Genomic DNA, 26,247 nt, shown 5'->3' on the forward strand with positions numbered 1-26,247 from the left:
GTGGCGTATGACGATGCCCTTCCCAAAATGAAGCGACGAGGTAAAAGATCAACAGTCTAAAAATGTGATTGATCAACAAGCTCTGGCTCTTTGGCAACATAAATAGCGATGCTGCACCCGCAGTCGATCGACACAGAAGCTGTGGGTTATTCGTGTGCTCCTTTGGCGAGATGGTGCAGCTCAGCTTTTCTGTCCGGCATTTCTGCCTTCTTTCCCTTCCTATTGTTTCCGCTTTGACGGTCCCTCAGAAGCCCATTGCGCAATACCCTGAGAGTTCTGTCGCTGAGCAGACTGAGGATCTTGCTGCCGATGATGTCGGGTTCAACATGACAGATTATACCGCGCTAGACGAGTGGAATCCTATAGAATGGGATTACGACGTTGTCATCGTTGGAGGTGGCCCGGGTGGTCTGGCTGCGTCGATGTCTCTCGCCAGGGTTGCCCGCACATCCCTTCTGTATGATTCGCAAGAGTATCGAAATGAGCAGACGCGATACATGCACGACGTCCTAGGCCAAGATGGTAAGTACATGATCCGATAACGTGATAAGGTTTGATGAGCTGACTCCGTCTAGGCCAAGTACCTTTGAAGTTTCGAACGGCTGTCCGACAGCAAATAGACGAGCTCTACCCCGATTATTCATTTTGGGCAACTCGCAAGAAGAAGGTTACCGGGATCATTCCTCTTGAAAAAGGATTCCGCGTATATGACGACAAAGGCGGCAAGGTCACAGCCAAGAGAGTTATTCTGGCCACTGGTATCAAGGACGTCATACCCAATAAGCCCGGCTTTGCAGAGGCCTTTGGTAGAGGTGTCTTCTGGTGTCCCTGGTGTGATGGCCACGACTACAAGAACCGCAAAATGGTTGTGTATGGCAAGCTTGCCAGTGCCATTGGATCCGCTCTGAATATCAGGAAGTTGACGACCGATATAACCATCGTGACCGGGGGACCCCTTACAAAAGAGGACAGAGATGAAGCGGAAGCACGCTGGCCAGGCTGGGAGACAGTCATCAAGAACACTTACAAGATCCCCATCCGAGAAAACGAAATCACCAAGATCGAACGTACTACGGCGAACATGGAGCCGAAGGATGACGAGTACCGCGTGCACTTGAACGGCGGCAGCCCGAACCCGCTGGTCACTAATGGAATGCTCATTTCTGTACCTACTGCCCAGACATCCAGCCTTCACAAGCAGTTGCGCTTGGAGATGGATGGAAAGTCTGTCAAGGTCAAGCCCAGCATGGAGTCCAGTGTTGGTGGTCTCTACGTGGTCGGTGATGCCAACAACGACGGCTCCACCAATGCATATCACGCCATGTGGTCGGCCAAACGAGCCGCTGTCAATGCGCACGTCTCTATGTCCAAACAAGAATATCTCGAAGAAGTGCCTAAAAGCATGGTGGCGGCGGCGGGAGGGGACGAGGAATTCTATCGCCGGCAGATTGAGCATCTTGAATCTCAGATGGGTAATGACGTTGAACAAACATACAAGGCACTCGGCGGTTAATGGGCAGACCCAGAACACTGCACGGAATAAGCACCGGGTAGCACAAATAGTTTAGACAATTGTACGAAGTCTCGATATTGCAGCTTTGAGGAGTAGTCCACTTTGTTACAGCCCTGAAACCTGAAACATAGTGTGCCGTAGAGCATAGCGCAACTCCACTTGACCCTGATGGTGATGTGGATTCAGGGTGCGACCCTCCTCGAGGCACTCCCGTCACTGTCAGAAGAAGTCCTTCAAGCCCTCAAGGTAGCCCGTATAGTGAGCTGAGCTCAGGACCACATCAAGTCTGATCATTTTTCCTGACTTGACATTGTTTAGGACGAAGTTCCCCGCATTTTGGCTGAACTCTGCAGGATTCTTCAGGCTCATCATATTTAGCCATTTCAGGCTATGCGCTAAACTTCATCAAGCTTTATTTACCCATCGAACATCAAGTCCACCTCCAAATGTCTTCTCTTGAGCCGACTCGAATTGGCTGATCTCTGATACACGCCGAAACTCCAAGCTTTCCTTCCCATACGCTTGATCACACATCTACCCGAATTAAGACAATTGCGGGGCCTAACACCAACCTAACATGAAACATCGGTTAAATCCACTCAGTGCGTGACAGTCCCTTCTGGGTCTTTCGGCTCAATAGATGCAACAAGGTAATGTCGCCGAAGTAGCTCATCGATATAAATATGCCTTCATATTTCCTCCCAGGTCAGTGCTAAAGCTTCTTCGAGCATCCAAGACAACCATCACTCAAGCATTATCTGCCAAAGCACCTGAACTTTGATTATGATCTTTTCAAAGAGCATCTTCCTGGCTTTGTCCACCATTGCCGGTGTTCTGGCGCTGCCAGGCGACTACCACGACAAACGCCAAACCATTACCACCAGCCAAACAGGAACCAACAATGGCTACTACTACTCTTTCTGGACCAACGGTGGTGGTACCGTTGATTATACCAATGGTGCGGGTGGTGAGTATAGCGTGAGCTGGACCAACTGCGGAGACTTTACTTCCGGCAAAGGCTGGAGCACTGGAAGCGCCCGGTAAGAAACTTACGCCCGAGATTCTTCCATGACCCAATTAAACTCGTTTGAAATCCAGGAACATCAACTTCTCCGGTTCATTCAACCCATCTGGAAACGCATATCTCTCCGTCTACGGCTGGACTACTGGTCCACTCGTCGAGTACTACATCATGGAAAACTACGGCACGTACAACCCAGGCAGCTCTATGACCTACAAGGGTACTGTCACCAGTGATGGCTCAGTGTATGATATCTACGAGCACCAGCAGGTCAACCAGCCCTCTATCTCCGGCACGGCAACTTTCAACCAGTACTGGTCCATTCGCCGAAACAAGAGATCCAGCGGTACTGTGACCACTGCCAACCACTTCAAAGCTTGGGCTGCGCTTGGCATGAACTTGGGTAGCTTCAATTACCAGATTGTGTCTACCGAAGGATACGAGAGCAGCGGATCTGCAGCCATTACCGTCTCCTAGACGTGGTGGTTTTCCAAGGAGCACATATTTAAGGTGCAAATTCGCTGCCAGACGGCCGTTCGTTCTTTTGTGACTGCTTGGTCTATCATCTCCATAGCTTTCTGTTCTTCTTTGCTATCGTATCCACAATTTGAATTTCAACCAATCTGTTGCGTTGCTTTAAACCACGTGCCTCATACTCCAGTGAAATAGAGCGCCCTGGGCATAAACTCTAATTTATGACGATGATTTGGTGTTATATTTTTCTATCATAATGAATCCGACCTGACTGGGCTAACTCACATGCATGGTGACTTACAACGCCTATCACTGCCTCGCCCCTTGAAGCTTTAAAAGATCCCGTCACAATCTTCGACTACCTATTTGTTCTGCTGGTCCCCCGAAGAAGCTACCGGTTCACCTGAAGCTCACATCTAACTTGATATTGCGAAGCCCGATCGTATGACTGCTGTGTTGACCACCCAGTTGTCGAGATTACGCGCCCGCCCTTTTTGATTGCGTGAATCGCGCTGAATTCTGGATTTAACACACCTCCGCCTGCTATCAAATACGCAGCGAAGAAGAATACCGGTTGGATCCGAAAGACATGGACAGGCGTATCGAAGTCTCACTGCCCGCACGACCCTGCTAGCCTCTTCTTTGGTTCTACCAAAAACCAATTGTTCGAGCGCCGGATTTGACTACAAACAGCCTTGCGCCTATCTCGTACAATTCGCCAGCACTATGCTAATTGACAGCATCCAATAAATTACCGGTATGTCTTGTGAACCGACGTCACCCAACTCTGATCCATGATGACTCAGTTCTTTTGCCTATAAGACTCTTTCCACACCACTCCTATATAAGCTATACAAATGTGAATGTGTCCAGTGGCAATTTCGCCACCGTAAAAGAAAGAGTCAGCAATATTAACAGGACCAAGAAGTCTTTAGAGGGATATCTTCTACACGCATTTGAACACCATGCTATGGTCGCGGAGAGTGTTTATAACATAGATAGCCCTCTTCTCCTCTGACAATATCCTATCATTGTACTCATAAGGATCAGTCATCAGGTCGATCTCGGTATTGCAATATTCCGACAGGGTTGTGATCAGTTAAGAATAAGGTAGTCAAGGTGCCATTTGTTTACAGACTATATTATCAGCACTCAGATGCTGTGTCATCCTTGGATTTGGACAGAGAGCATTCGAACTGAGCTCAATTAAAATTATCAAACAGCCTGTCATCCTAATTTAGAATCAAAATTATCGTTGCAAAATTTGAATTGCATGCATCCATCGGAACGCCCCCATTCCTGCCCAGTGAGAGGTGTCAACAGTGACGTCTAGAGCCTCCATTATCACAGTTCAACCTGTGTAGTGATAGCCTTCTCTCCATCATATGCCACAGAGTCATTGCGCGTGGTAAGCTGGTTGACTTTCTCTGATGCGGCAGCTCCACCAAGGATAGCCTTATCTCCATCAAACATCTTCACAATCTCTTCAAGAGGGATCTGCTTAGTCTCAGGGTAGAACTTCCAAACAATGAAGATTTCAAAGACGAGGAAGACACAGTACACAATGTAGTACTTCCAGCCGATCTTCAGAAGTGCAATAGGGTTGACGTATTGGTTGAACCACAAGGACATGTCCACACACAAGAACATGATAGTCAATCCTTTGGCACGTAGACGATAAGGCAGAATTTCAGAAGAATAGGACACCAACAAACCAGAGTATCCGATATTGTAGGAAATGTAGTAGAGGAACATGAAAACGAGGAAGGCGTTAGCTGCTGCGCTGTTTTTACCACTTGTGGTCTCGGTAAAGCGAGCCAAGGCGATGGTGGTCGAAGTGTAGCAAGCCAGCATAGCGACACTGCTAGTAAGGAATAGCTTTCGGCGACCGAGTTTATCAACGAAGAAACAGATGCCTGTAGCTGAAACGACATTGACAGCACTCAAAACCAGATTGATGGTGAGCACGGTGTTGCTGTTTGTGATACCAATGAGTTTCAGAACCTAGACTTGTTAGCATTTATTTGATACCCAATCAAAAATTCCCCAAACTCACCTGAGGTAAGAAGTAGGAGACGATTCCGTTGCCAGACCACTGGGAGAAGAAACCAATCGAAACGAGAATAATCAAGCGGTGGCGATTACCGGGAGTCGACCAGAACTCGGACCAGTTGTTTCCTTCGAATTCTTTCTCGAGTGCAATAGTCTGCTGAATCTCATCGTACTCGACATTTACCAAAGCGTCATCCTCATCACCCTGAGCGTGAACATAAGCCAGAATCTTCTTGGCTTCTTCGTGTCTTCCCTTTGAGATCAACCATCGAGGCGACTCGGGTACACTCCTGTCCGAGTGAAACATCATGATTTAGCGAAGATTCAATAATTTAGTGGGCCAAAGGCTACCTACCAGATGAAAACCAATTGACAGATAGAAGGAATGCCCTGTAGAAGACAAGGGACTCTCCAAGACCACTCGCTATTGTGAATGTGATTCGTTCCTAGTATAATCCATCAGATGTTGGTAAATGAAATGATCGTTCGAAGAAACTTACCCAGCGCGACACAAGCGCCAATCAACGAACCCACATACCAGAGTGAGTTATAAATTGAGGAGTAAACGGCTCGGTGCTGAGGGTGAACCAGCTCAGTGACCAATAATGGTGAACATTCCTATTCGTGGATTTCCGTTAGCTTCTGAAAATCGGTATTGGCAGCTGCATCTTGACTCACCTGTGCAATGCCCAAACCAAACCCAAGGATGATACGTCCAACCACAAAAAGGGCAATATGATAGCCGATAGATATGAGGGCTACACCGCACAGCATGATCACGCATCCAGTCACCACTCCAGCGCGTCTACCAAAGACATCGGCCACATAGGGCACGACGGGAATGGAAAGCATAGATCCGATCGACATGGCAGCGGCGAGAAGACCAAGTGTAGATCCGGTCGGGTGGTTGTAGGCTAGTCCGGTACAACATTAGAATAGCACAGAAATTGGTGAAAATACAACGCTTACATTCATTCCAAGAATCCATGGCTTCCAAGCCGTTCATCAGGGAACCGTCATATCCTGTGATATATGAGCGAGTGACTTCAAATCATCGATCGGAGACGCAAGAAGCTCACCGTTGGTCGCAGAAGTGATCATTGCCGCCCATAATGTGAGATACACGAAACGCATCCCCTTCATCTTCCACCAAGTCACCTTCGGCCATTGCTGGCCACCGAGTTCGAAGGTGTCTTTACCCATCGTGAGGCGATCGTTCTGGGATAGTAGCAGCTTACCAAATTCAAGATCAAGGACAAGTCAAAATGCTTCGATCCTTCATGAGTTGGAGGCCTTTGGTGCCGGGAATGAGAGGTATTTGAACATTAAAGCTAAGCCCATGGACAGCCAGTTTGACAGACTCGTCTATCTTTGGCGGCAAAATTGGATAAATTGAACCCCAGTGTTTGCCAATTACCCCGATCCATTGAATGGGGAAGGCGGGGAGTAGGACTACAGATGGCTTCACTAAGCTCTCTCCCGCCTAGTGCGACAAGGAGCCAAGTCCGGGGATAGAGTTCTTCCATTTTGAATTGGCACGAGTACTTACTCTGGCAGGACATATTTAGCCTAAACATACCATATCACCAGTACTGCGAAAACGCAACGAAATAAGTGTTAGTGGCGGCGGTGACTTCTGATCCTTGGTGAGGCTAGAGAGTACACAAGACATGAGCGACAGGGATTCGAGTGGAATGGCATCTAGAGGCGATTGGCTCTCAAGCAGAGTTCGGGAATGACACGGCAGGTTCAGAGACTCTTCCTTGTCATTCCTACGACCTTGTTGCGGGTAGCCAGTAAGAAGGCTCGGTGTCTTGGACCGAAACCCGTCCTTGTACGCTAGCGGGGCCCCCTGGGGACCGAGACCCCGTATTTCGACGCTAGCCTCACATGAGAGCTCGCTTCCCCGGATTTACCTGATCAAAGACTCTACCGAGGCTCAGCTCCACTTAGTGAGAGAAGCGCATTTCACAAAGAACATTTTTGTGAGTAGCAATACTCTCTAGGACTGAGAAGGTCATGGATGAGCAACATCACGCAGGCCATTTCACATTGGCAAGACACATGATTACTGGTACTAACACCAAAGTGGAATGATCATTACGGGAAGAATAATTTATTAAACGAAAAGGTCGGCGCCACTTGGCATGGACCTAGTTAGGTGGCGACGGACTGGGGTGAGGAGGAGGGTGCAGGTGCGAGCTGGGGCCCAGTCACGGCTGTTACCCACAGCGGCCTGAAGGGCAGATGGCAAACGGCAAAACTTGAAGATAGAAAGCTTGAATAAGAAAAAAAACACACCAAAGCAGAGGTTCGCTTGTGATCACCCAGCTAACTACTTAACCTGCTGGCGGTGTGGCTTATTCGGATCCAGTAATAGATGGGTGCCGCCCGGGTAAAAACTGGACGAGAATTTTTGGACATCGCACGTCTAGAATTGAAAAGGGAGAGTGCTCAGTTATTAAAGTGACAATCGGGGTGAAAATCTTTCGGGGGCAGCGCGTAGACTGCATAGGTTGCTCAGCCCGGCTAAGGTGAACGATAATTGAACGTGACCGCTTAACCAACTTCCCAGCATTTACACAGAGCCACGGTACAACCTCAGTGATGGATGAATATACAGAGTAAGCCTTGATGACAATGTTCGCAACCTCAAATACATTGCCTGACATCAAATAGCGGTGACCGACGCCGTCTTGAAACGCTCGAATTGATCATGTGATAGCGTTCGAGATGATCGTCTTTCTATATCACGCTCTACCATCGTTGATGCATTTCATCTCGTGACATGGAGTGGATTAAGCTTGTCGGGAACGCACAAACGGAATCCCCTCGTTATAAGTGCAGTCATCCTCACGTGGCATGTGCATGTCGCAAGAATTCCAGAGAAAAACCCGCGCCGAATTGCGGCCGGATTAGAAATCCGGACAGTAGCATTGTACAGGATGGATCGGAATTAGTATCACCACTTTACACACATAGGTTCTTTCTAAAACCATATTTCGAGATACACCGGTCTCTATTTGCTTTAGCGTGTTTCAGGTTATCGAATTGTATTGTAAGGAGGTATCACATGATAGCTTACTCTGTAAACTAGATGAAATAGCAATACAATCGAAACCTATAACCTCCTTTTTAACGCTTGCTCCCGTAAGCAGGCTGTATCATCAGCATTTTGACGCTCCCACGGACTGTTTTCATCATGCTGCAAAAACTCTCCATTAGGCCGTGATACAAGCCGTGAGGCCTGCCAACTGCCTCACTACATATTGAATGGCCGAAGCCGCTGAAATGCAAAAATCTCCCCCTATACTTTTTCTGTCTGCCTCTTAACACCGCCTCTATGATTCGCACTTGCAGGCGGATTAAAGCACAAGCGATCACGGCTGAACAATCATCTATCGACACATGTGCCCTTCGAAGCGCCCGAGAATTCTGCCAACTAACCAGGCATATTATCCATCCGTCTCAATGTATCTAACTGTACTCTCTAACTTACAAGCAACCTTGTTTGGTCGACAGAATTTTCAGACGCGTAGATCGTCGAATGTTTCCTCCATTTCCGCGGGAAGTAGCAAGCGGAGTAAGAGGGTCACAGTCATTGCATCTACTCGACCAAGCATTATTGGCTTATGGTCTTCAGAGCGGGTATCAGTGGCGCATCCGATTCTATGCAAGATGCAATTGCGTGCGCTGGCATTAACAAGGGTCAGGGGTCATTGCCAATGACGCTTGAACATGTGCTAGGATTGCCTAAGACAGTAAGCTCGTTGGGTAGCCATGCATTCCTCGGTGACGATTTGATGGAATGCGGCGCATCACTGAGATCCTTTTGCTTACCTATGTCAAGTAAAACCCGGAGCAATCTTGAAAGCAACTTGACTTTTTTGAACTTCCAATATTTACTAGTCTGGCAAACGTCTTCGCCCTCGGAATGGATATCAGTGAAACGATCGCCGATTCTCCGGCTCAAATAAGAGAGAGGATTGGGGCACAAGGTACGACGCTCTTCACGACATTATACTAGGTTCAATGTTCTCGAATCAAAGCTTACGCCAGGATGTAGCGGGCGAAATCTTGCAGTGGATTCAATTGATTGAGAGTAAGTGGAAGTGAAAGATGATCAAAGATGAGGTCCTTCACATTCCAATATTTACCGTCGCCTAGAGAACTTTTCATTATTAAAAAGTCATCCCTGCCAAGTTCGCATTGAACATATCTCTTCAGGGGTATACGTGAAAGACATGGGAACTTGGTCAGAGTATCCATCCTGGTTGATTAGGGTTTATAAAGTCTTTGAGAGTTTTACGATGGAGGCCCATTCATATCAAGGTTCAGAAAGAGAAATACTGAGTGACGTACTTCAGCGAGTATTTCTACAAAGTTGTCAGGAAAGGGATGCTTGAGATAAGAAGTTGCTGGGTCTTCTTTCATTCCAAACCTTGAGTTTGGCCTAATAGGATGCAAATACTGAAATTCTGTCGTTGTAGAAGCTATGCATCCCTTTTGACCTGTCAGTCAAAACTTGCCTTGTTTGCAATTTCAACATCCTAGAAGCCCCGAAGGCCATACAAGCCTAAGACGGAAGCTATTTTGGTCCTGTTATTTACAATTGTACTGGAATACTGCCAAGAAGAGGGCTAACTGTAATAGGTATAGCGTATTTCGAAAGAGGGTTCGAGAAAGAATCTCGGTGTGCAAGTGGTGAAACTGATTTCGATCCACCCTGTATACGTATGCCGTAACACGTACGGACTAGTATCGAGCGAACCAACTTTAGCTCATGGCGTCTATGTCACGCAGTTCTAAAATACCAACCAATTGATTATTTGGCGTCATACACCGAATTTCACGATTACCAAAATCGCCCTGGAGATTAATATTGAAATATCTTTATCTCCAAATGGCTTTTAATTGTCCTTAAGGGCTTGAAAGCAGAACGCTGTAGTATCTAGGTAACTGAAGTGCGTTCGGATCATCTTGGGATGACTTCACAAACTGGATGTGTTATTAAGGACTGAATTTGTGCCCAGTGTTGCCACACCTTAAAAATTTCTCACAGGCTATTCTAGTTTGACATGAGTTTGAGCACGACGAGCATATTTTTGTCAAAATATGTAGCGGAACCCTGGTTTCATTGACCATTTGCTAACTCCTTTGTGTTGGTCTTCTGAGATATATCTTGAAAGATGGCTACTGCAGAGGCCTTCCCCCGCATAGCAGCTTGTTTTTAAAGCGAGCTTTTTCTAGGAGAACGATATCTAAGATTACTACTCCTACTTCTACTGAAGAGGGCATTATAATGGAACCCTCGAAAGGACATCTGATTGGCTGATCCGATGCGGACATCTTCACGTGATGTCTCTTCTCCTGGCGGATGTCGCGTTGATCCACGCGATTGTCGGGCGATCCATCGCTTTCAGCGGTTGGCTATATTCAATGTGGCCGTCGTCCCAAGCAACGGTCCTCCGAAACCAATCTCCCTTTTTTGAAAGCCGGCGGCCCCTACCAATCGGGATTTTATGAAGAAGCCAGGCTTGCCGCGTACCTCCGCCTTTATCGGTCCACGCATAATTAATAGCCCTTCAGACTTGGCACAAATTACTTTCGTTGCATCAGAAAAAAGAACAACTTTGACATGGAGGAACAACCATGTTCCCGTGTCGAAAAATCGCGTCCGGCTAAGGTCAGTGAGAACCCAGCAGAGGATTATCGTTGTGCGTCGTGATTTAAACCCAGTTCAGGCATGCAATACCTGCCGACGAAAGAAAGTCAAATGTGATGGAAAACGGCCGATTTGCTCATCGTGTATGATATTCAAGCTCCCGTGCGGCTTTGACAACAGTGGGACAACATCTAGGCGGACCAATAGGTGTGTCAATTTTGAACTTCGCTTTCTTTTTATGTGACTCTACAATTGTTCTTTAAGAAAGCTGAGACCAAGTGGTTCTTACTTAGGGCATATGTGGAGGAACTGGAGCAACGCGTCAAATTCATGGACGATCAATTGCAGCGGCTGAGCCGGGGAGAAAAATTTCCTCGACAAAGTGTTCAGGACTTTCAGTCTCCTGGCACAGGTCCACTTAGAGACACCGAAATTAATAATTCTGAACCTGGTGAAGATGAGACTAATCTTGTGTATGCTCAGCCGCCTGATGATGAAGCTTCCCAGGCAGGCCAGGACACTTCCGACCAGCCATCTTATGTTCTTCGAGCGCGGGACGGGAAAATGCGCTTCTTCGGTAAGTTTCTAGAAATGAAACATGACATTCAAATTGTAACTTGGCAATGCAGGAGCGTCTTCTGGATTTGGTGTGCCTTGTTCTCAAGAAGTAAACCGATCGGAAGCGAAACACCCAAGGCTCGGCTGGGTACACGCGGCCCGACGCAGTGCTATACAATGGCCGTTGACGAACTGGGTTCCTCGAATTCTCCAGAATGCTTATGAACAGCGTATAACTCAGGCCTTACCATCAAAGGAAGCTACACTGAGCCTGGTGGCTTTCTTTCTTGATAACTTCAATCGCACGATTCCGCTAGTCGACGATACATCTCTCATGCGCCTGGTAGAGAGGCACTTTTCTTGGAATCCAGATGAGAGTCCTTCATCATGGGTCTTGCTCAACGTCGTGCTCGCATTGTCTTACAGAGAGAGGGCACAAGCATCATCTGACGCGAGCACCGATCTACAGAAGTCACTGGGTCATATCAAAAACGCCTTGAACGTGCTCGTAGACCTTTTCTTGCGTAATGCAGATCTACTTGCTGTACAAGGACTACTAGGGCTGGCTCTTTACTTTCAGGGGACTCCTAATGCACAAGCCCTGTTTATGCTCGCAGCATCAGCAATGCGGCTGTCGCACTCCATTGGACTGCACAGAAACACGACCTCTGGCTTCACCAAAGCCGAGATTGAAGAACGAAGAAGAGTATTCTGGATTTCATTCATTCTGGATGCTGATATTTCCCTCCGAGTTGGACGCCCACCAGTTCAGGACATGGAGGACTACAACACACCATTGCCATCCGAGTCACCTCACGATGGTAAAGGTATCATCTCCATCAACGGGACCAGAATGAACTTCTTTCGCGCGTGGGCTCAGTTTGCAACAGTGCAAAGGCTTGTATATCGTCATCTTCAAACCGTGGCTGTTACCCAGCAACCCAAAGAGATAGCCTTCAAATCGGCCAAGGCCTGCGAAGACGCCCTTTTGCTATGGAGAAGCTCAATTCCCGATCTTTTCCGACCGAAGAATATATTTGCTTCAGAACCCTTTCATTCTAGGCAACATCTCTTTCGACTGAACCTTGCATACCATTGTTGCTACGCAAATCTCCGCCAATTATCTTTGGTTACTTCTTCCGCTAACGCATCTGGTGACAGTCAGTCAGAGGTTGACAAGGAGATAGTAGCGCTTCGCTTACGCTGTATTGATTCGGCCCGCTCTGCGCTGGCTTTGCTGCCATATGTTCGCCTGCTGGGATTGAATTACAAGTGGTGAGTCAAGAAAGAGTGGCTACTTCCAGAGATGTCCGCTAACATGTATCTCACAAGGAACGTGCTGTATTTCTTCGCCACCGCATCTGTGGCATTGACATCTGAAATACGCCTCAATTCTACCCATCACAATTCCAATCATGATCTTTCCATGGCTCATGAAGTCACATCATTCCTCAAAGATGTTTCATCCGGAGAACCAGGCACGTTTGTCGATTTTATTCTGAGCGTGTGTTCCGATCTAGAGAGCTCTGCCAGGCGCGCCATCCACCAAACACGGAGCGATGGTCTCAGATCGGCTACTGGTGTCCATAGAAATGTCTCTAGCCCAGATACCGGGCTGTCTGAACAGCAATTGCCTACTGACCACGGTGATAATACCATTTTGCACAACGAAGTTGACCTTCTCACTGACATTGATCCGGATGCTGTTAACACGCAATGGTCAATTCCTCCATTTTGGAATTGGCAGGATATTTTTATTGGCCTGCCTGTCTCTCCCGAAACGAACAGAGGATGAAGGAACAAATCTCCATGAAAGGTCTTTACATCATCTGAATAATTCTCTCAACGACGACGTTCCCATCAAGGTCTCGGAAATGTCTAGGAAATGATAAGCAAACTTCTTCCATTCACGTCACGACTAGATATCTCTATCAACACAAATTTCCATTGGTCTAGCCCTGGCGACTCACGTCGCCCTGCATCTCGCATGGCTTGTATATTTACAGCCAGGTCGTTGAGCGATCATGATAGCAGTGTGGCACAGGAGGCGTTGTCCACTTCGCTGTTGATTTCTCATCGCCAAGTCGGGCAACTGGCTTCAGTATTGATTGACGTCCCCAGAATCCCCCTTCAAAGGTCATCATGAATTTTGAATCTTCGTCCAAATAACCAGGGAGCGCTTTTTTCCATCCATTTACGACCGAGACCAGAACCTCCGAGACATACTGATCCGGGGTAGTGTCTGGGAAAGCAAGACGCTTGGCAGTGTCTTCAACTACATGCAGCGGGTACAATCCAATCTCTTGCTGTAGCGAAATAGTGTCCGCAGCAACGAGGGAACTAGTCACATGGTATGAGCCACCCTTTATCGCGCGGTCGCGTACAGCCATCATGGCTGCCAACGCGCCAACAATGCCAGTAATCATGTCGGAAACCGGGAGAGGTGGCAACACACTCTTTCCTTCTGGAAGTCCCTGGGATCTACCCATGACATAGGAACTACCAGATGCAGCATCTCCAATCTGCTGCCAGCCAGGGCGTGTATGGAAAGGTCCATCCGGTCCGTAAGCGTTTTCGTCCACATAGATTATTCCCTTGTTTCTCTTGGCAGCCATTTCCAGAAGGTCGTGTAGGCCGAGGCCCTTTCTTTTCAAAGATTCCATTCGGAATCCCTGGATAAAGATATCGACATCGGCAAGAAGCTCGTGAAGACGAGCCATATCTTCCGGCTTAGTTATGTCAAGATCAATAGTGCGCTTTCCTGCATTCAAGACGAGCTGCAGGACCTGGATCGGTGCAGAGTCAGACATCTGATATAATCATGTAGTAGACCGGGCAGGGTGCAACTTACATTCAGGTCGACCAGTCTGCTGCAGTTCACACGAATGACATCGGCTCCGTAAGAGGCCAGCGAAACGCCGATCTGCGGACCGGCAATAATTCGAACCATCTCCAAGACTTTGATGCCAGCAAGAGGCCGACAGTCAGACGTATTCTTAGCAAGAGGTACCGCAGGTGTCGATTTGGTATATGTCTGCTCGGCGACATTGACCAAGGGGTGGCTGTTCAGTCTCTTTCCCATCTCCGTCTTTCTCCACCCTTCTGGCGAGTAGCAAATACTTCCACACAAGCCATGGCGCACGTTGTGCATCTCCAGCTCGTCCGGACTCCACTGAATGATATGCCATTGGATATAGTCATAATACTGGCTCGGCTTTTCGAAAGTCACACTCGTGTCAATTCCCATGGATTCAAGAGTTCTCTTGGCATCTAATGAGCCATGCAACTGATACCAAACTTTGGGATCTTTTGTCTGGTAGATCGCTGTGGTCCGGCCCGCGATACCGTGGAAGACGCCATGCTCATAATCCGTGGGAAACAAGGACTCCATCTTTCCCGATCGTGCCCATTCAGACATGTCTTTGCCTTTGATATACGTGGTGAACACCGAGCCCAGCCAAATTCCGGCGTGGTCAGTATCTACCGTGACACTGCTCTCCGTGGCGGGCTTTCCATCACGAAGCTCGAGCAGCTCGTTGGCGACTAGACCAGCCATGCCATGAAGAGCCGATGCTGTCACTCCGGACTTGATAGGGCCGGGGATCATGGGCTTGGCTTGTCCTTCGAAATGAACTGTGTCCCATGCGGCCTTGTTTTTGGTAAAACCAGGTGTTTGCGAGGCGAGGAACTCAAAGACTCGTTTGGCGTCTTCAGGTACCGGTAGAACTTCTTTGTCGACAAATGTGCCTGGGCCGTACACATCTGTGCCGGGAATCGTTTCGTGGGGAACGGACATGGTGAACCGAACGGATTGCGACTGGGGCGAGAGCGCGAGCGAGAGCAAGAATGTGGATCAGATCCTCGTGTTAAATGTATATCTCGGACCAACCAAGATTCCAAGGTGCGGATGAAAAGAACTCAAGAAGAGGAATGTTTACAATTGGGATCTTCATTCACTTTTGGCCCCCACGGCCCGTGGAGCCAACTTTTCCGTGGGCCACGGATTCACCTGTTCACCTCCCGATTTCCCCACGCAGAGACCTCAAAATAAGCCTTGCTTACGCCTCGGTCTGATGAATTGGGCATCCGAGAAACCCGATCAATCAGCTAGCACGGAAAGTATTAATGCTTACGAGTTTTTATCCTTCTAAGGCAAGCTTTGCTGAAATTTCTGTCTCACGTGATACCAAGCTCAGTCTCAGTCTTTCTCATAACCTTAGAACTTCTTCTCTTTATTTCCTATCGTTTCATTCTATCTCTTGAGTTGCTTGACGAGTTTATTCGGGTCATCGTCATAGAGCCTTCTGATCTCACGCTAAAGTAGTTTAGCCAACCTCGGCGGATTTCTCGGGTGGAGAGCCACATTGAAGCGCCACGACCCCGCTTGGAAAGACGTCCGTGGTCCCTGCCCACGGGATTCTTCGATCCGAATCGTGTACATATAAACGTATAAGACTAAGTTAGCTCATGCAATTTGTTTTGGACATTATCTGGGCAGTTTCCAAGGCTTTTTCAAGGATATTACTTTACCAATCCAGCTGTTATACTCATCATTGGATTTTTTATATCCTACTTCAAACCGCAATCGGACTCTCCATCATAAAAATGCCACGCCCCATAATGACACGACCTGTGAAAGTCGCCAACTGCTCCGGCTATCATGGTATGTAGCGAAAACTTACGATCTATGGCTCTGGGATGCTCATTCAACCTTCATGACAGGCGATCCAGCGTTCGAAATGTACCGCCAGGCTACCCTGGGCGATGTTGATTTCATCACTGGCGATTATCTTGCCGGTAATTTCAATTCGCCCTCTATATCTCATGTTGAACTAAAGGCTGATCAAGACCCATTTAGAGGTCAATCTGGCCAATAACGCCGAGGCATGGAGGAATGGAAAACACCCAGGTTATGAGCCTACTGCCTGGGATGGCCTTCGACAAACGATCGATGTTATTGCACAAAAGGGCATCAGAGTGGTGATTAATGGCGGTGCTCTGGATCCCAAGGCCCTTGCGTTCAAGGTGGAGGGATTGGTCAGTGAATGGTCCTTTCTTGATCGACATTCGATGACAACCCAATTTCCACTGACTGAATCTCTAAGTCGATCAGATCTCAGAAAAGAAGCTCAATATTCGCGTTGCGTATCTCTCCGGCGATGATCTATATCCAACTCTTGGTCCCAATATGCCCACCACAAAAGAGGAACTGCGCCACTTCGATTCCAACAACACCGCCACGATGCCAGCGGAGCTCACTTATGCGTTTCTCAATAATGGTGGAGACCCTGTCCCCATGGTCTCTGCACATGCATATCTCGGAGCTCGAGGGATTGTCGATGGTCTACGACGAGGAGCTGACATTATCATCTGTGGCCGCGTGGCTGATGCCAGCCCCGTTATTGCTGCCGCTTGGTTCTGGCATAACTGGTCTGAAATGAATTATGATGAACTCGCAGGATCTTTGATCGCAGGGCATCTCATTGAATGCTCAGCTTATGCGACTGGGGGCAATTTTGCGGGCTTCGATAAATATGACCTGGACAAGCTTGTTGCCCCCGGCTTTCCAATCGCTGAGATCGCTTCCGATGGCACATGTGTGATAGCTAAACATCCAGGGACAGATGGATTTATCAACGTGGATACCATTCGCTGTCAATTCTTGTACGAGTTGCAGGGTGACGTGTACCTCAACAGCGACGTTAGCGCCCATATCGCTGACGCGCGTGTGGAACAAGCGGGAGAAGATCGGTAGGTGATTTCTGAAGGGAAGATCTGGTCCTTTGCAAGCTTTTCAGAAATTTCCTCCGTGCTAGGCCAATTGGACTGACTAAGTAAATCTACAGCGTATCCGTATCCGGCATTAGAGGATCACCACCGCCGTCAACTACAAAGTGTGCGGTCTTCTATCAAGGAGGATATGAAGCCCAGCTTCTTCTCAATGCGACTGGATATGGTACTTCCACGAAGTGGGATCTTCTAGAAAGGCAACTCAGGCACTTTATTCCAGCAGAGACCATGGACGATCTGGAAACATTGGAGTTCCAAAGGTAAGCAGCTGAGCACATTTGAAATTATTTAAATAGACCTAAGCGAAATGTTGACACAAATTAGAGTTGGAGTCCCCGCTCAAAACCCGAGCTCTCAGCTAGAAAGCACTACCTATCTCCGAGTTTTCATTACTTCTCGAAATGAAGGGGCAGTAGCTGCCGTGGCAAAAGCAATGGGAAACATCTCATTGAAACATTTCTCTGGTATGCGCGAAATTCATTGCATTCCTACATCCTTTATCCTCCAAGAGATAACGAAGACTTACAACGGGTTTTGTACCAAAGGTTTCCACGCGTCGTTGGATATGCGAACTGCCATTCCCGGCCATTCCTTGCCTACTATCCTGCAATGATCAAACAATCAGAGATCAATGAGACAATCAACTTCATCGACGAACTTGATAAGATCTCCTCGTTCCGAACCGGACACCCACCCCGATACGAAGAATTCGGCGTCCGGCGCAACTATGACCCAGAAGATTCCCAGAAATTCTCCGGTGACACTAAAAAAGTACGGCTGGGGGATATCGCTCTAGGTCGGTCGGGTGACAAGGGAGGGAATCTTAACGTGGGTTTCTTCCCCAATAATCCTGACCACTGGCCCTGGCTTCGAAATTACATGACCAGAGACTGTATGCGCCAGCTCCTTGGTAAAGTCTGGCATGAGAGCTTCTTCATCGAGCGGGTTGAGTTTCCTCATATCCAGGCAGTGCACTTTGTTATTTACGGGATTTTGGGCCGTGGTGTGAGCAGTTCTAGCCGCCTCGATGGTTTTGGGAAGGGCTTCTTGGATTATGTCCGGGATAAATTTGTTGATGTCCCTGTTGAGATTTTGAAGGAGTTGAATGTCAAGCCTTCTCAGTAGTCCAAAATACGAATCAATATTAACCGCCCCCTGTGCAAAGAGTTGAATCCATGATAAGTCTGGGTTACACCTGCTTATCTACTACACAGATTCTTTCACGATCTATGAATGTAGTCACAGCTGACAATCTACTGGCCCCCTTGGTAGGTAGGGTCAGTCTATTTGGACGGTGTCCGGCAACTTGTCGACAACGCTGTGTCTGTTATTGCTGATTCTCATGTTGCTCAGTTTGAAGATCTTTTCGAGGAATTTGTTCTAGCACAAAAAGCAGGCTATATGCCAAATTAAAAGTTCTATCTTTATGAAGCATTGTGGTAACACAGGCTGGATATCGGATATCGCATAGCTGCAAATAGCGCGGGATGCTCATGGGTCGATGTTAGGAGAATCGAAGTGGATCCTACAGGTTTGGCTGAAACTACACCGCCTAGCAGATACGGTCACATGACTCTCCACGCAAGATGGCAAAGTGCTCCACCAAGGATACACCGCCTAACTACTAGAGCCACACCAAATGAGCTTTCAACGATTCAACCTTCGGCAAAATTCACTATCAAAATTCACTACTTGTCCCCTCTTCACCTGAACGAATAAAGATGGCAGTCGACAAAAGGAACGTCGTCATCTCAGCTATCGTCCTTGAGATTGAGGGGCGCGAAGATATCACTCTTGATGTGTCTACTCCAGACTCGCGCAAGAAGCTATCAGAACACCCCATCAAGATCAAGGAGGGTGCCATCTACCAAATGAAAATTGTCTTTAGAGTGCGATTCGATGTTATCACTGGCCTGAAATATCTGGAGGAAAAGAAGCGTCGGGGTGTGTTGATCGAAAAAAGCGACACTTTGATGGTGAGTAGCAAAGGTATTGTCTAGCTGGGACGCGACTGACAAGGCCAACAGGGCTCTTACGCACCTGTCTTAGAAGGCCAGCCCGACTTTGAAGTGACATGTGAGTGATCAAAAATGTTAGTTCTGACCTCCAATGGAACTAATACCTGTCTACTAGTTGGTGGTGAAGAAGCTCCTTCTGGTATGGGGGTTTTCGGAAGATATGATGTGACTTCTTCATTTGCGGACGGAAGAAACAACTATCTTGACGTCCAGTGGGCTTACGAAGTCACAGAAGACTGGTAAAGGAGCATCACTTATGTTATTCACGATAGTGAAGGTGAGCTGACCAAGAGATGCATTGTTGATGGTTCATATTGACAAGTTGATGGTACTTCTGTTTGTGATGAATTAGGTACGATTGGGTCGTGGCAAGATGTAATAGAAGGTGCTAAACTGGGATGTCTCATCAATTAGTGGAAATTGCAAGCGTCATATATGACCGCAATGTAAGATGAAAGATTAAGAAAGAAACAAACTCGCCGGCGTACTACCTATGACGGTTGATCGGGTGAGGATTGGGCGAGCGCCGCTTTGGCGTCGCGTTAACGGCGTGAGGAAGATGGGCACACTATAGATTCCGTAGACAGGATCTTTCACTTCGGTGAAAGTAGCCATCTGAGGACCTTTAAATCACGGTGTCTATGAATACTACCAGGCTAGCCTAGTCAAAATGGTGCACTTATTGCTGTAATGTGGCCAATACTGTGCTGAGTCTTCATAGCCAATATGAACCTTGGCACAGATCAAATTCCGCTTGTGAGTCTAGCTACATACAATAATTACCCTTGGCAGCTACGCAGAGTGAGAGGTTTCCCATTACTCCAAACCAAGCCTGCGAAATTTCGACTGCTGAACCTTATTTCTCTCCCCCACAATTTTATTATAGACTTATTTGGTCTTCATAATTCCCGACAAAGAACTAGATTATTTCAGCGATGCTTACGATGAACGGGCTATGCTTCAGGTATTGAAACCTATCAAGAATTGTTGGTGAACGCTAAGAATGATCATGCGGCTTGGTATGTTACAAACATTTCAGATACAATCAGTTCGAGGGGAGCCGATCACGATGAGTGAGTTAGCACTCGTACTACCGTTACGGGCAGAAAAGTGGAAGTGAAAATCGAAGCTGCAAAATTACAGTTGCGGATGCGGTTGCAGCAACCACCCGTATTGCGATTTGTGCCGTAAGCGAATGTTGAACCATATTTGTCAGATTTGCAGAGTGATTGCAAAGAAAATGAAACGAAAAGGCAGCCTTTTATTCCTAGACCCGCTCTAGTGTGTCAAAAGAGTGATACCGAAAAGATTGAAGCACTTAGCTTCGTATCGAGTATCTCGGAGCAAATATCACTACCGAAAGCTGTCCGATCTTTCCCGAACCCTATTTATCAACATGCAATTTGTCCGCTCTTGGACCTCGTCACCCATTCGTGCTTCTTCAAGTTGCTTTCGATTGTACACAGAGTGATCAAATTGCATCTGATTGGGTATTACCAGAAGGATTAATACAAGTAAATCTCTACGCACCCACCTTTGAAAACATCTTTGGTACTAACGTTATTGAAAGTCAACCACAAGTGAGCTTACCGGAATAGCAGGAGGTGTTTCAGTCCCATGGGCCTTCATAAGTCTAGTCACACCTATGAATTCAAAGTATGGTAACGTAATCCACAAGCCATCCGCCATCATAAGCCATCCGCCACCCAAACACTATAGTAATTGCGATAAATCACGTATCTATATCTCAAAGACCATTAATTATTCAGGACTGACTTAAATCTATACAGCTGTAATATCGGTATCATAGTAAGCCAAATCAATCTTATAAGGAACGATCAAATTTTACGCCGCTTTACCGTAAATTACCGAAAAAACCGGAAATTATACTAGCGGTGTCAGTAGCGAGCTTTTAACTTAAGGTGATGTTTCTTAATATAGAAAAATTACTTCAAGGTAAGTGGATTCGATTAGAATGTTATATCGAGGCCTCTAAATAATTATCTAGGGTGGTGATTTTCAAAGATGTAATTTATCGCAATTACTATGGTATTCGGGGGCGGCGTATGGCTTGTGAATTACGTTAGTCATGGGGGCCCCACCAGTCCAAAACCACGCAAAAGGCGAAGCATTTCACTTACATCTGAGTGGCTTGCGACGTGAATGACGCCAGCATGAGATTCGTAATCTCGACTCACGGCTTTGTTTCACCGGCTTGGCCGAGATACGATCATGGTGATGTAAATACGGAGACCCCGGGACAAAAGCATGATGTCAAGAAAGCCCAGAGATACGTCGCTGCCTGATGAGCGGTATATATCCTTCCACTTTCAATTCTGTCAAGAACGAATCCCGCTGAAAATCAAGTACCAAAACGAAGATAAAACATTACATTGAAAAAACAAAGTATGTCTGCCTCGATCACCACAGATGTCAGTAACTATGAGGCTCGGGGATACGGAGACTTAAGCCACACAATGAAAGCCTTAACCTGGCAAGCAAAGAATTCGGTGAAAGTTGGTCAGTAAAGCTGCAACCCACGACCTTTACTTCACTTTGACCGTCTCAAGATTATTGAAGATTGCTGCTCATACATGAATAATTAGTGGAGACGGCTCGCCCTAAGATCATCGATGAAGGCGATGTCATCCTTAAAGTGACGGGCAGCACCATTTGTGGGAGTGACTTGCACCTATTCCATGGTATGTCATGATTATTTAACATCGCATTAGATCTTCGCGGATCTGCTAATGCGGTGTCTTTCTCAATTTCTAGAGGCTATCCCAGATCTTCAGAAAGGTGATATTCTTGGTCACGAGTTCTGCGGTGTGGTCGCAAGCGTGGGGCCAGCGGTAAAGAAAGTTAAAGTAGGTGATCGCGTCGTGGCGTCCTTTCAAATTGCCTGTGGGGATTGTTATTATTGCAAGAAGAAATTGTCCTCAATGTGTGAGAGGACAAATTCGAGCGAAGCTGCATGTCAGCTATATGGGCGTCGCACAGCTGGTATGTCTCTTCTCTAATCGGTTATATTGATGGTAATGGGTGTACTATGCTAAAGCTTGTCTTAGGCATGTTTGGATACTCCCACTTCACTGGAGGCTTTGCCGGTGGTCAAGCGGAATTTGTTCGCGTCCCATACGGTGACGTAAACCTCCTTCATCTGCCTGACGACGTTCCGGATGAAAAGGGCCTTTATCTTTCTGACGTGCTGGGAACATCTTGGAACGCTGTTGTTGACACTGGGGTTGAAGAGGGTGACACTGTCGCAATCTGGGGAGCTGGCCCAATTGGGCAAATGGCAGCTGAATTTAGCTTCTTCAATGGTGCTAAGAGGGTCATACTTATTGATGGAGGGCTTGGAAAATGGCGACTAGACTTTGTCAGGAAGATTTTACCGAATCTCGAGACAATTGAGTATACAAATCTCGCTAAGGGCGAGTCTGTTGCCACAACTCTGAAGAAAATGTGCGGCGGCCGTGGCCCTGATGTGGCTCTGGAGTGCGCTGCAGGCGAGTACTCGAAAGGATGGGCTCATTACTTCGAAAGATTACTCGGTTTGGAAACGGATACATCCGAGCTACTGAACGAGATGATTGTCTCTGTTCGTGGGTTCGGGCGTTGTGGTGTTACGGGTGTATATGCTGGTTATGTGTGTGATGCCTTTCCCACGACGAGACAATTCCACTGACGAGGCAATACAGTGCAATCATTTCAATATCGGTTCCCTGATGGAGACCGGAATTCATCTCGCTGGCAATGGACAAGCTCCTGTGCAAAAATACTGGAAGCAGCTCCTGGAATACATTCAGCAGGACAAGATCCACCCCCTGCATATGGTCACTCATAGATATAAGCTCGAGGACATGGAGACAGTCTATGACTTGTTCAATAAGCGCAACCCGGGTATGCAGAAGGTTTTTATCGAGACAAAGTTTTCAGCGCCTCCATCGCCAGGTGCTCCTGCGTTGACAGTACTCTGAGCTTCGTTCAGGGCGAAAAGTTCCCCAAAAATCTTAATGTTTCACGTTGTTTTAATATTTGAAGTATCAAACTGATGTCGCCGCTCAAGCAACAAAATTGAGAAAAGATTATACTTGTCCAAGTCATATGGCAGTGAAAGATGACATGAAAATTATCTGAAATATTTGCCTGTAATTGACGTGGCGTGCCATGAAACATCACGTATGAGTTTCGTCTTATTCAATAATAACTTCACATGAGATACCATTCCACACTTATTCAAGATTTCTATATAGCATTTATACATCATGAATCTGGTCTCCCTTCTTATGTCTCGCTTCTGAGAAGGTTTGTCATGGTATTAACCCACAAGAACAAAGTTCCATGCCCAAGGAGAGATATGCGTTGCTTCCCCAATGTAATAAGAGAATTAGATGTACTTAAGAAAATTTTGGGGACGTTGGAATCAGAGAAATTGTATCTCTCAAGAGCTTTGGATTTAGAAGTAGCTAACTTTTGTGGAGCGGTTCAAGCGTTACGCCCCTGCCGTAACTTTTAGGCCTGATGCAGAGACAAAGTCAAGTCCTGACCGATGGCCTTTCCGCCTTCTAATCGCACTTGTTCGATAGGTTGAAACACGAAAAAGACGCGTAGAATACCAGAGTTGTCATGCTTTTCGGTCGTATTCCGCCAGGAATGAGCTGTGCCTCGTTGAACGAATACATCACCCTTTCCCATCAATGTTTTTTCCCCAGAATCAAGGATCAATTCTGTAGACCCATCAATTATGACGCCATAGTCCAGGGTAGTGGTTCGGTGCATCGGAACCGTTGCTCCCGGAGGTACCTCAATAATCGTGCAGGAGGTGCCGTTTGGCGGATTCAAAGGCGACGGATCCGAAAGCTGAGATTGATAGTGCTTGATATCAAGATTGGCTTTGGATTCCGGGGTTGCAGAAGTTGGAGGGGACAACCCTTGCACAGGAAATGTAGTTGTGTTATAGGCTAGTGCATAATCCGACGTTGGGGGGTTTGCCGGGGGAACTGGAAATCCAGTGAACGATACCGAGCCCCCAACTGCGTCGCTAAAGACAGCTCGGCCGCTTTTAGGATCATGTGTGGTTATGATCCGACGGAGTGGTGTGGGCTGTCTCTGTCCTGTTGACATGATGAGATCAATATCGAGAAATCACTAGTCGAATTCTGAGGATATCAATCGGCAATAGATCATTCTATAGTGAAATCGATCCCAGCAACGCTCGACATTTTATATCATGATTTCTAAGAGGCATATGACAAAGAATTGAAATCATCGCAGAATCATTCAGTCAATCGTGGATCAATGTCTCGACAGAGGATGAAGATGTCATTGTGACTTTCAATCCATCACAGATCACTTTACCATGGTCTGAAGACCCAAGGAACAGATGCGTCTTTTTAGAAGACAGACTTTTACCTGAAGAATAGAAGAACCGATCACCATTCTGCCATCTTGAGATACTAATGGTATTGTTTGAACAATCGATTCATGAGCACATCATGAATGGAGTGAGCAATATACAGCATTGCTATAACACGGGAGTTCGCGTCTTTAGCAAAGTCGTGAAAGCAGCATTACCGTATTGCATCAGTGGACCATGTGAGTGGCAAAGAAAAGAAAACTTTGCGAGATAATCGAGTCTCTCGAAGGCCTTGTGAGGAAATTGAATTCATTTGCCCGTTCCAGTCCACTGGTTTGCTCATACAGGTATGAAACATGGATGCATACAGTAAGGAGACTATCGGTAATTTTGGCGTATTGGTCGGTTCAAATCGAGCGTTCTGGTAACGTGATACCGGCCCACACCCCCACGAACACCGTACAGAAAATACATGAAACTCTCATCTCTCACCAATCCCATAAATTTAGCGCATTTTTACAGCGGTATACTGTGTCTCACTTACGAAATAATGTTTCTTGCGATGAATTAATCACTCTGCGCTCTTAGAGGATAATGTATTTGTTGATACCGCAAGTATATTTTTGAGTAAAGCGGTATGAAAAAATATGGATGTTTCCCACCGTATTGATAAAACTTATTCGAAATCTGAATCACTAGCTTTGGACAACATTGGAGGTTTGAATAATGAACGGGTTGCGAAAGGCGATACTTCTTCTCCTCAGAATAATCATGGGAACTAAAGCATCGTCTTCCTTTCTGGCTTGCATCATCATAAAAGCTGGTGAAAGCCCCAAAGAGAATGGAAAGAACTATGATCCGGGCGTTCTCCCATGAGTATTTCTTGCCACCCAAAGCAGGGCCAGGATCAAACACAGGATCGAGGTGAAAAAAATGAAAGCAGGCAAGTCCAGTCGTGCCACATTCTCCTTCCAAGTTGTCTCAGATGTTTTCGGTGGCTTTCGTCTGGCCATGAAGAGGCTGATGAAGGTGGGGACAGACATAATTGGGTTGATGCAGTCAGTTCACATCGTCACCAATGGCAATAGAGGGAAGCTTCAACATCTCCAGGTCATACCCATAATGATTCCGCTACTGAGAAGTGGTCCACAAATGAAGGCAAGACTATTGATGATGCCAAGGTGGAGTCCTGCAGTCTGCCAGTCTGGATCACCCATAGAAAAAGACCATACTAAGGAGGGTAAGGATCGAGAACTGGGCCTTCGCAGATGTCAAGGCCCTTGTGGTTTCCCCTCAATTACAGGGTCTCAACAATACCGGAATTTGAGAGTTCGACGGAAGTTTGGACTGTCAAGGTTCGGTATCTGAACCTTGGGCTAAATCTATAATCAAGTCTGCCCCTGAGTCAGACACTGACAATGGCTAGAAACGAATGGAAAAAATTCAATGAATAATTCAATGAACCAGGAAACACAAAACACAAAACAAAAACATACAACAGCAGGGATTCGCTGGTGGTCACCCACCCAACTACTAACCTGCCGGCGTGTGGCTTAAGTACGGCTGAGCGGACGGGAAGCCCTGTTCTCCACACCCTATGGTCGTATGTACTAATTTGCAGATTAATTTTATCTATATGGCATTTAAACCAGCACGACAGCCCTGAACATCTATGTTTGAACATAAAACTCTCCCCTGGAAGAAGCCCCTGTTCTAAAGTGTAGATAGGTCTTGGCTACTCATAAATAATGAAAGGCGGAAGAGATGTGTCTGAGATCTGGCAATGTGAAGATCACA

The 26,247-nt window shown here is 46.8% G+C and overlaps 9 protein-coding genes across 9 annotated transcripts; 6 read left to right on the top strand and 3 right to left on the bottom strand.

The window, feature by feature from the left end:
* Positions 1–170: 170 nt before the first annotated feature.
* On the top strand, positions 171–1,513 carry N7477_001346 (NAD(P)/FAD-dependent oxidoreductase; the record flags this gene model as incomplete). The annotated part of the gene is made up of 2 exons (XM_056963009.1): positions 171–522; positions 576–1,513. The coding sequence occupies 2 exons, from the start codon at positions 171–173 to the stop codon at positions 1,511–1,513; spliced, it is 1,290 nt and encodes a 429-aa protein (XP_056825928.1).
* A 783-nt stretch (positions 1,514–2,296) lies between these two features.
* Positions 2,297–3,011, top strand: N7477_001347 (glycoside hydrolase family 11 protein; the record flags this gene model as incomplete). Its single annotated transcript, XM_056963010.1, has 2 exons — positions 2,297–2,553; positions 2,612–3,011. 2 exons carry the CDS (start codon positions 2,297–2,299, stop codon positions 3,009–3,011), a joined length of 657 nt encoding a protein of 218 aa, XP_056825929.1.
* A 1,341-nt stretch (positions 3,012–4,352) lies between these two features.
* Positions 4,353–6,263, bottom strand: N7477_001348 (sugar porter family MFS transporter; the record flags this gene model as incomplete). The annotated part of the gene is made up of 7 exons (XM_056963011.1): positions 4,353–5,012; positions 5,065–5,350; positions 5,416–5,506; positions 5,561–5,678; positions 5,739–5,974; positions 6,030–6,083; positions 6,140–6,263. 7 exons carry the CDS (start codon positions 6,261–6,263, stop codon positions 4,353–4,355), a joined length of 1,569 nt encoding a protein of 522 aa, XP_056825930.1.
* A 4,607-nt stretch (positions 6,264–10,870) lies between these two features.
* On the top strand, positions 10,871–13,078 carry N7477_001349 (fungal specific transcription factor domain-containing protein; the record flags this gene model as incomplete). The annotated part of the gene is made up of 4 exons (XM_056963012.1): positions 10,871–10,932; positions 11,019–11,302; positions 11,355–12,558; positions 12,616–13,078. The coding sequence occupies 4 exons, from the start codon at positions 10,871–10,873 to the stop codon at positions 13,076–13,078; spliced, it is 2,013 nt and encodes a 670-aa protein (XP_056825931.1).
* Positions 13,079–13,283: 205 nt separating this feature from the next.
* N7477_001350 (CoA-transferase family III) lies at positions 13,284–15,079 on the bottom strand (the record flags this gene model as incomplete). The annotated part of the gene is made up of 2 exons (XM_056963013.1): positions 13,284–14,093; positions 14,135–15,079. 2 exons carry the CDS (start codon positions 15,077–15,079, stop codon positions 13,284–13,286), a joined length of 1,755 nt encoding a protein of 584 aa, XP_056825932.1.
* An 824-nt stretch (positions 15,080–15,903) lies between these two features.
* Positions 15,904–18,198, top strand: N7477_001351 (acyclic terpene utilization AtuA family protein; the record flags this gene model as incomplete). The annotated part of the gene is made up of 7 exons (XM_056963014.1): positions 15,904–15,946; positions 16,006–16,080; positions 16,142–16,320; positions 16,397–17,034; positions 17,130–17,333; positions 17,398–17,537; positions 17,699–18,198. The coding sequence occupies 7 exons, from the start codon at positions 15,904–15,906 to the stop codon at positions 18,196–18,198; spliced, it is 1,779 nt and encodes a 592-aa protein (XP_056825933.1).
* Positions 18,199–18,794: 596 nt separating this feature from the next.
* N7477_001352 (Rho-GDP dissociation inhibitor) lies at positions 18,795–19,334 on the top strand (the record flags this gene model as incomplete). Its single annotated transcript, XM_056963015.1, has 3 exons — positions 18,795–19,049; positions 19,101–19,149; positions 19,207–19,334. 3 exons carry the CDS (start codon positions 18,795–18,797, stop codon positions 19,332–19,334), a joined length of 432 nt encoding a protein of 143 aa, XP_056825934.1.
* Positions 19,335–21,499: 2,165 nt separating this feature from the next.
* On the top strand, positions 21,500–23,071 carry N7477_001353 (zinc-dependent alcohol dehydrogenase; the record flags this gene model as incomplete). Its single annotated transcript, XM_056963016.1, has 5 exons — positions 21,500–21,611; positions 21,698–21,793; positions 21,867–22,094; positions 22,160–22,740; positions 22,793–23,071. The coding sequence occupies 5 exons, from the start codon at positions 21,500–21,502 to the stop codon at positions 23,069–23,071; spliced, it is 1,296 nt and encodes a 431-aa protein (XP_056825935.1).
* Positions 23,072–23,606: 535 nt separating this feature from the next.
* N7477_001354 (cupin domain-containing protein) lies at positions 23,607–24,218 on the bottom strand (the record flags this gene model as incomplete). Its single annotated transcript, XM_056963017.1, has 1 exon — positions 23,607–24,218. One exon carries the CDS (start codon positions 24,216–24,218, stop codon positions 23,607–23,609), a length of 612 nt encoding a protein of 203 aa, XP_056825936.1.
* Between the last annotated feature and the right edge of the window lie 2,029 nt (positions 24,219–26,247).

Source organism: Penicillium maclennaniae (assembly GCF_028827695.1).
Source record: "Penicillium maclennaniae strain IBT 15551 chromosome Unknown utg000002l:1.0-2354659.0:1.0-2356205.0, whole genome shotgun sequence".
Taxonomy (NCBI): Eukaryota; Fungi; Ascomycota; class Eurotiomycetes; order Eurotiales; family Aspergillaceae; genus Penicillium; species Penicillium maclennaniae.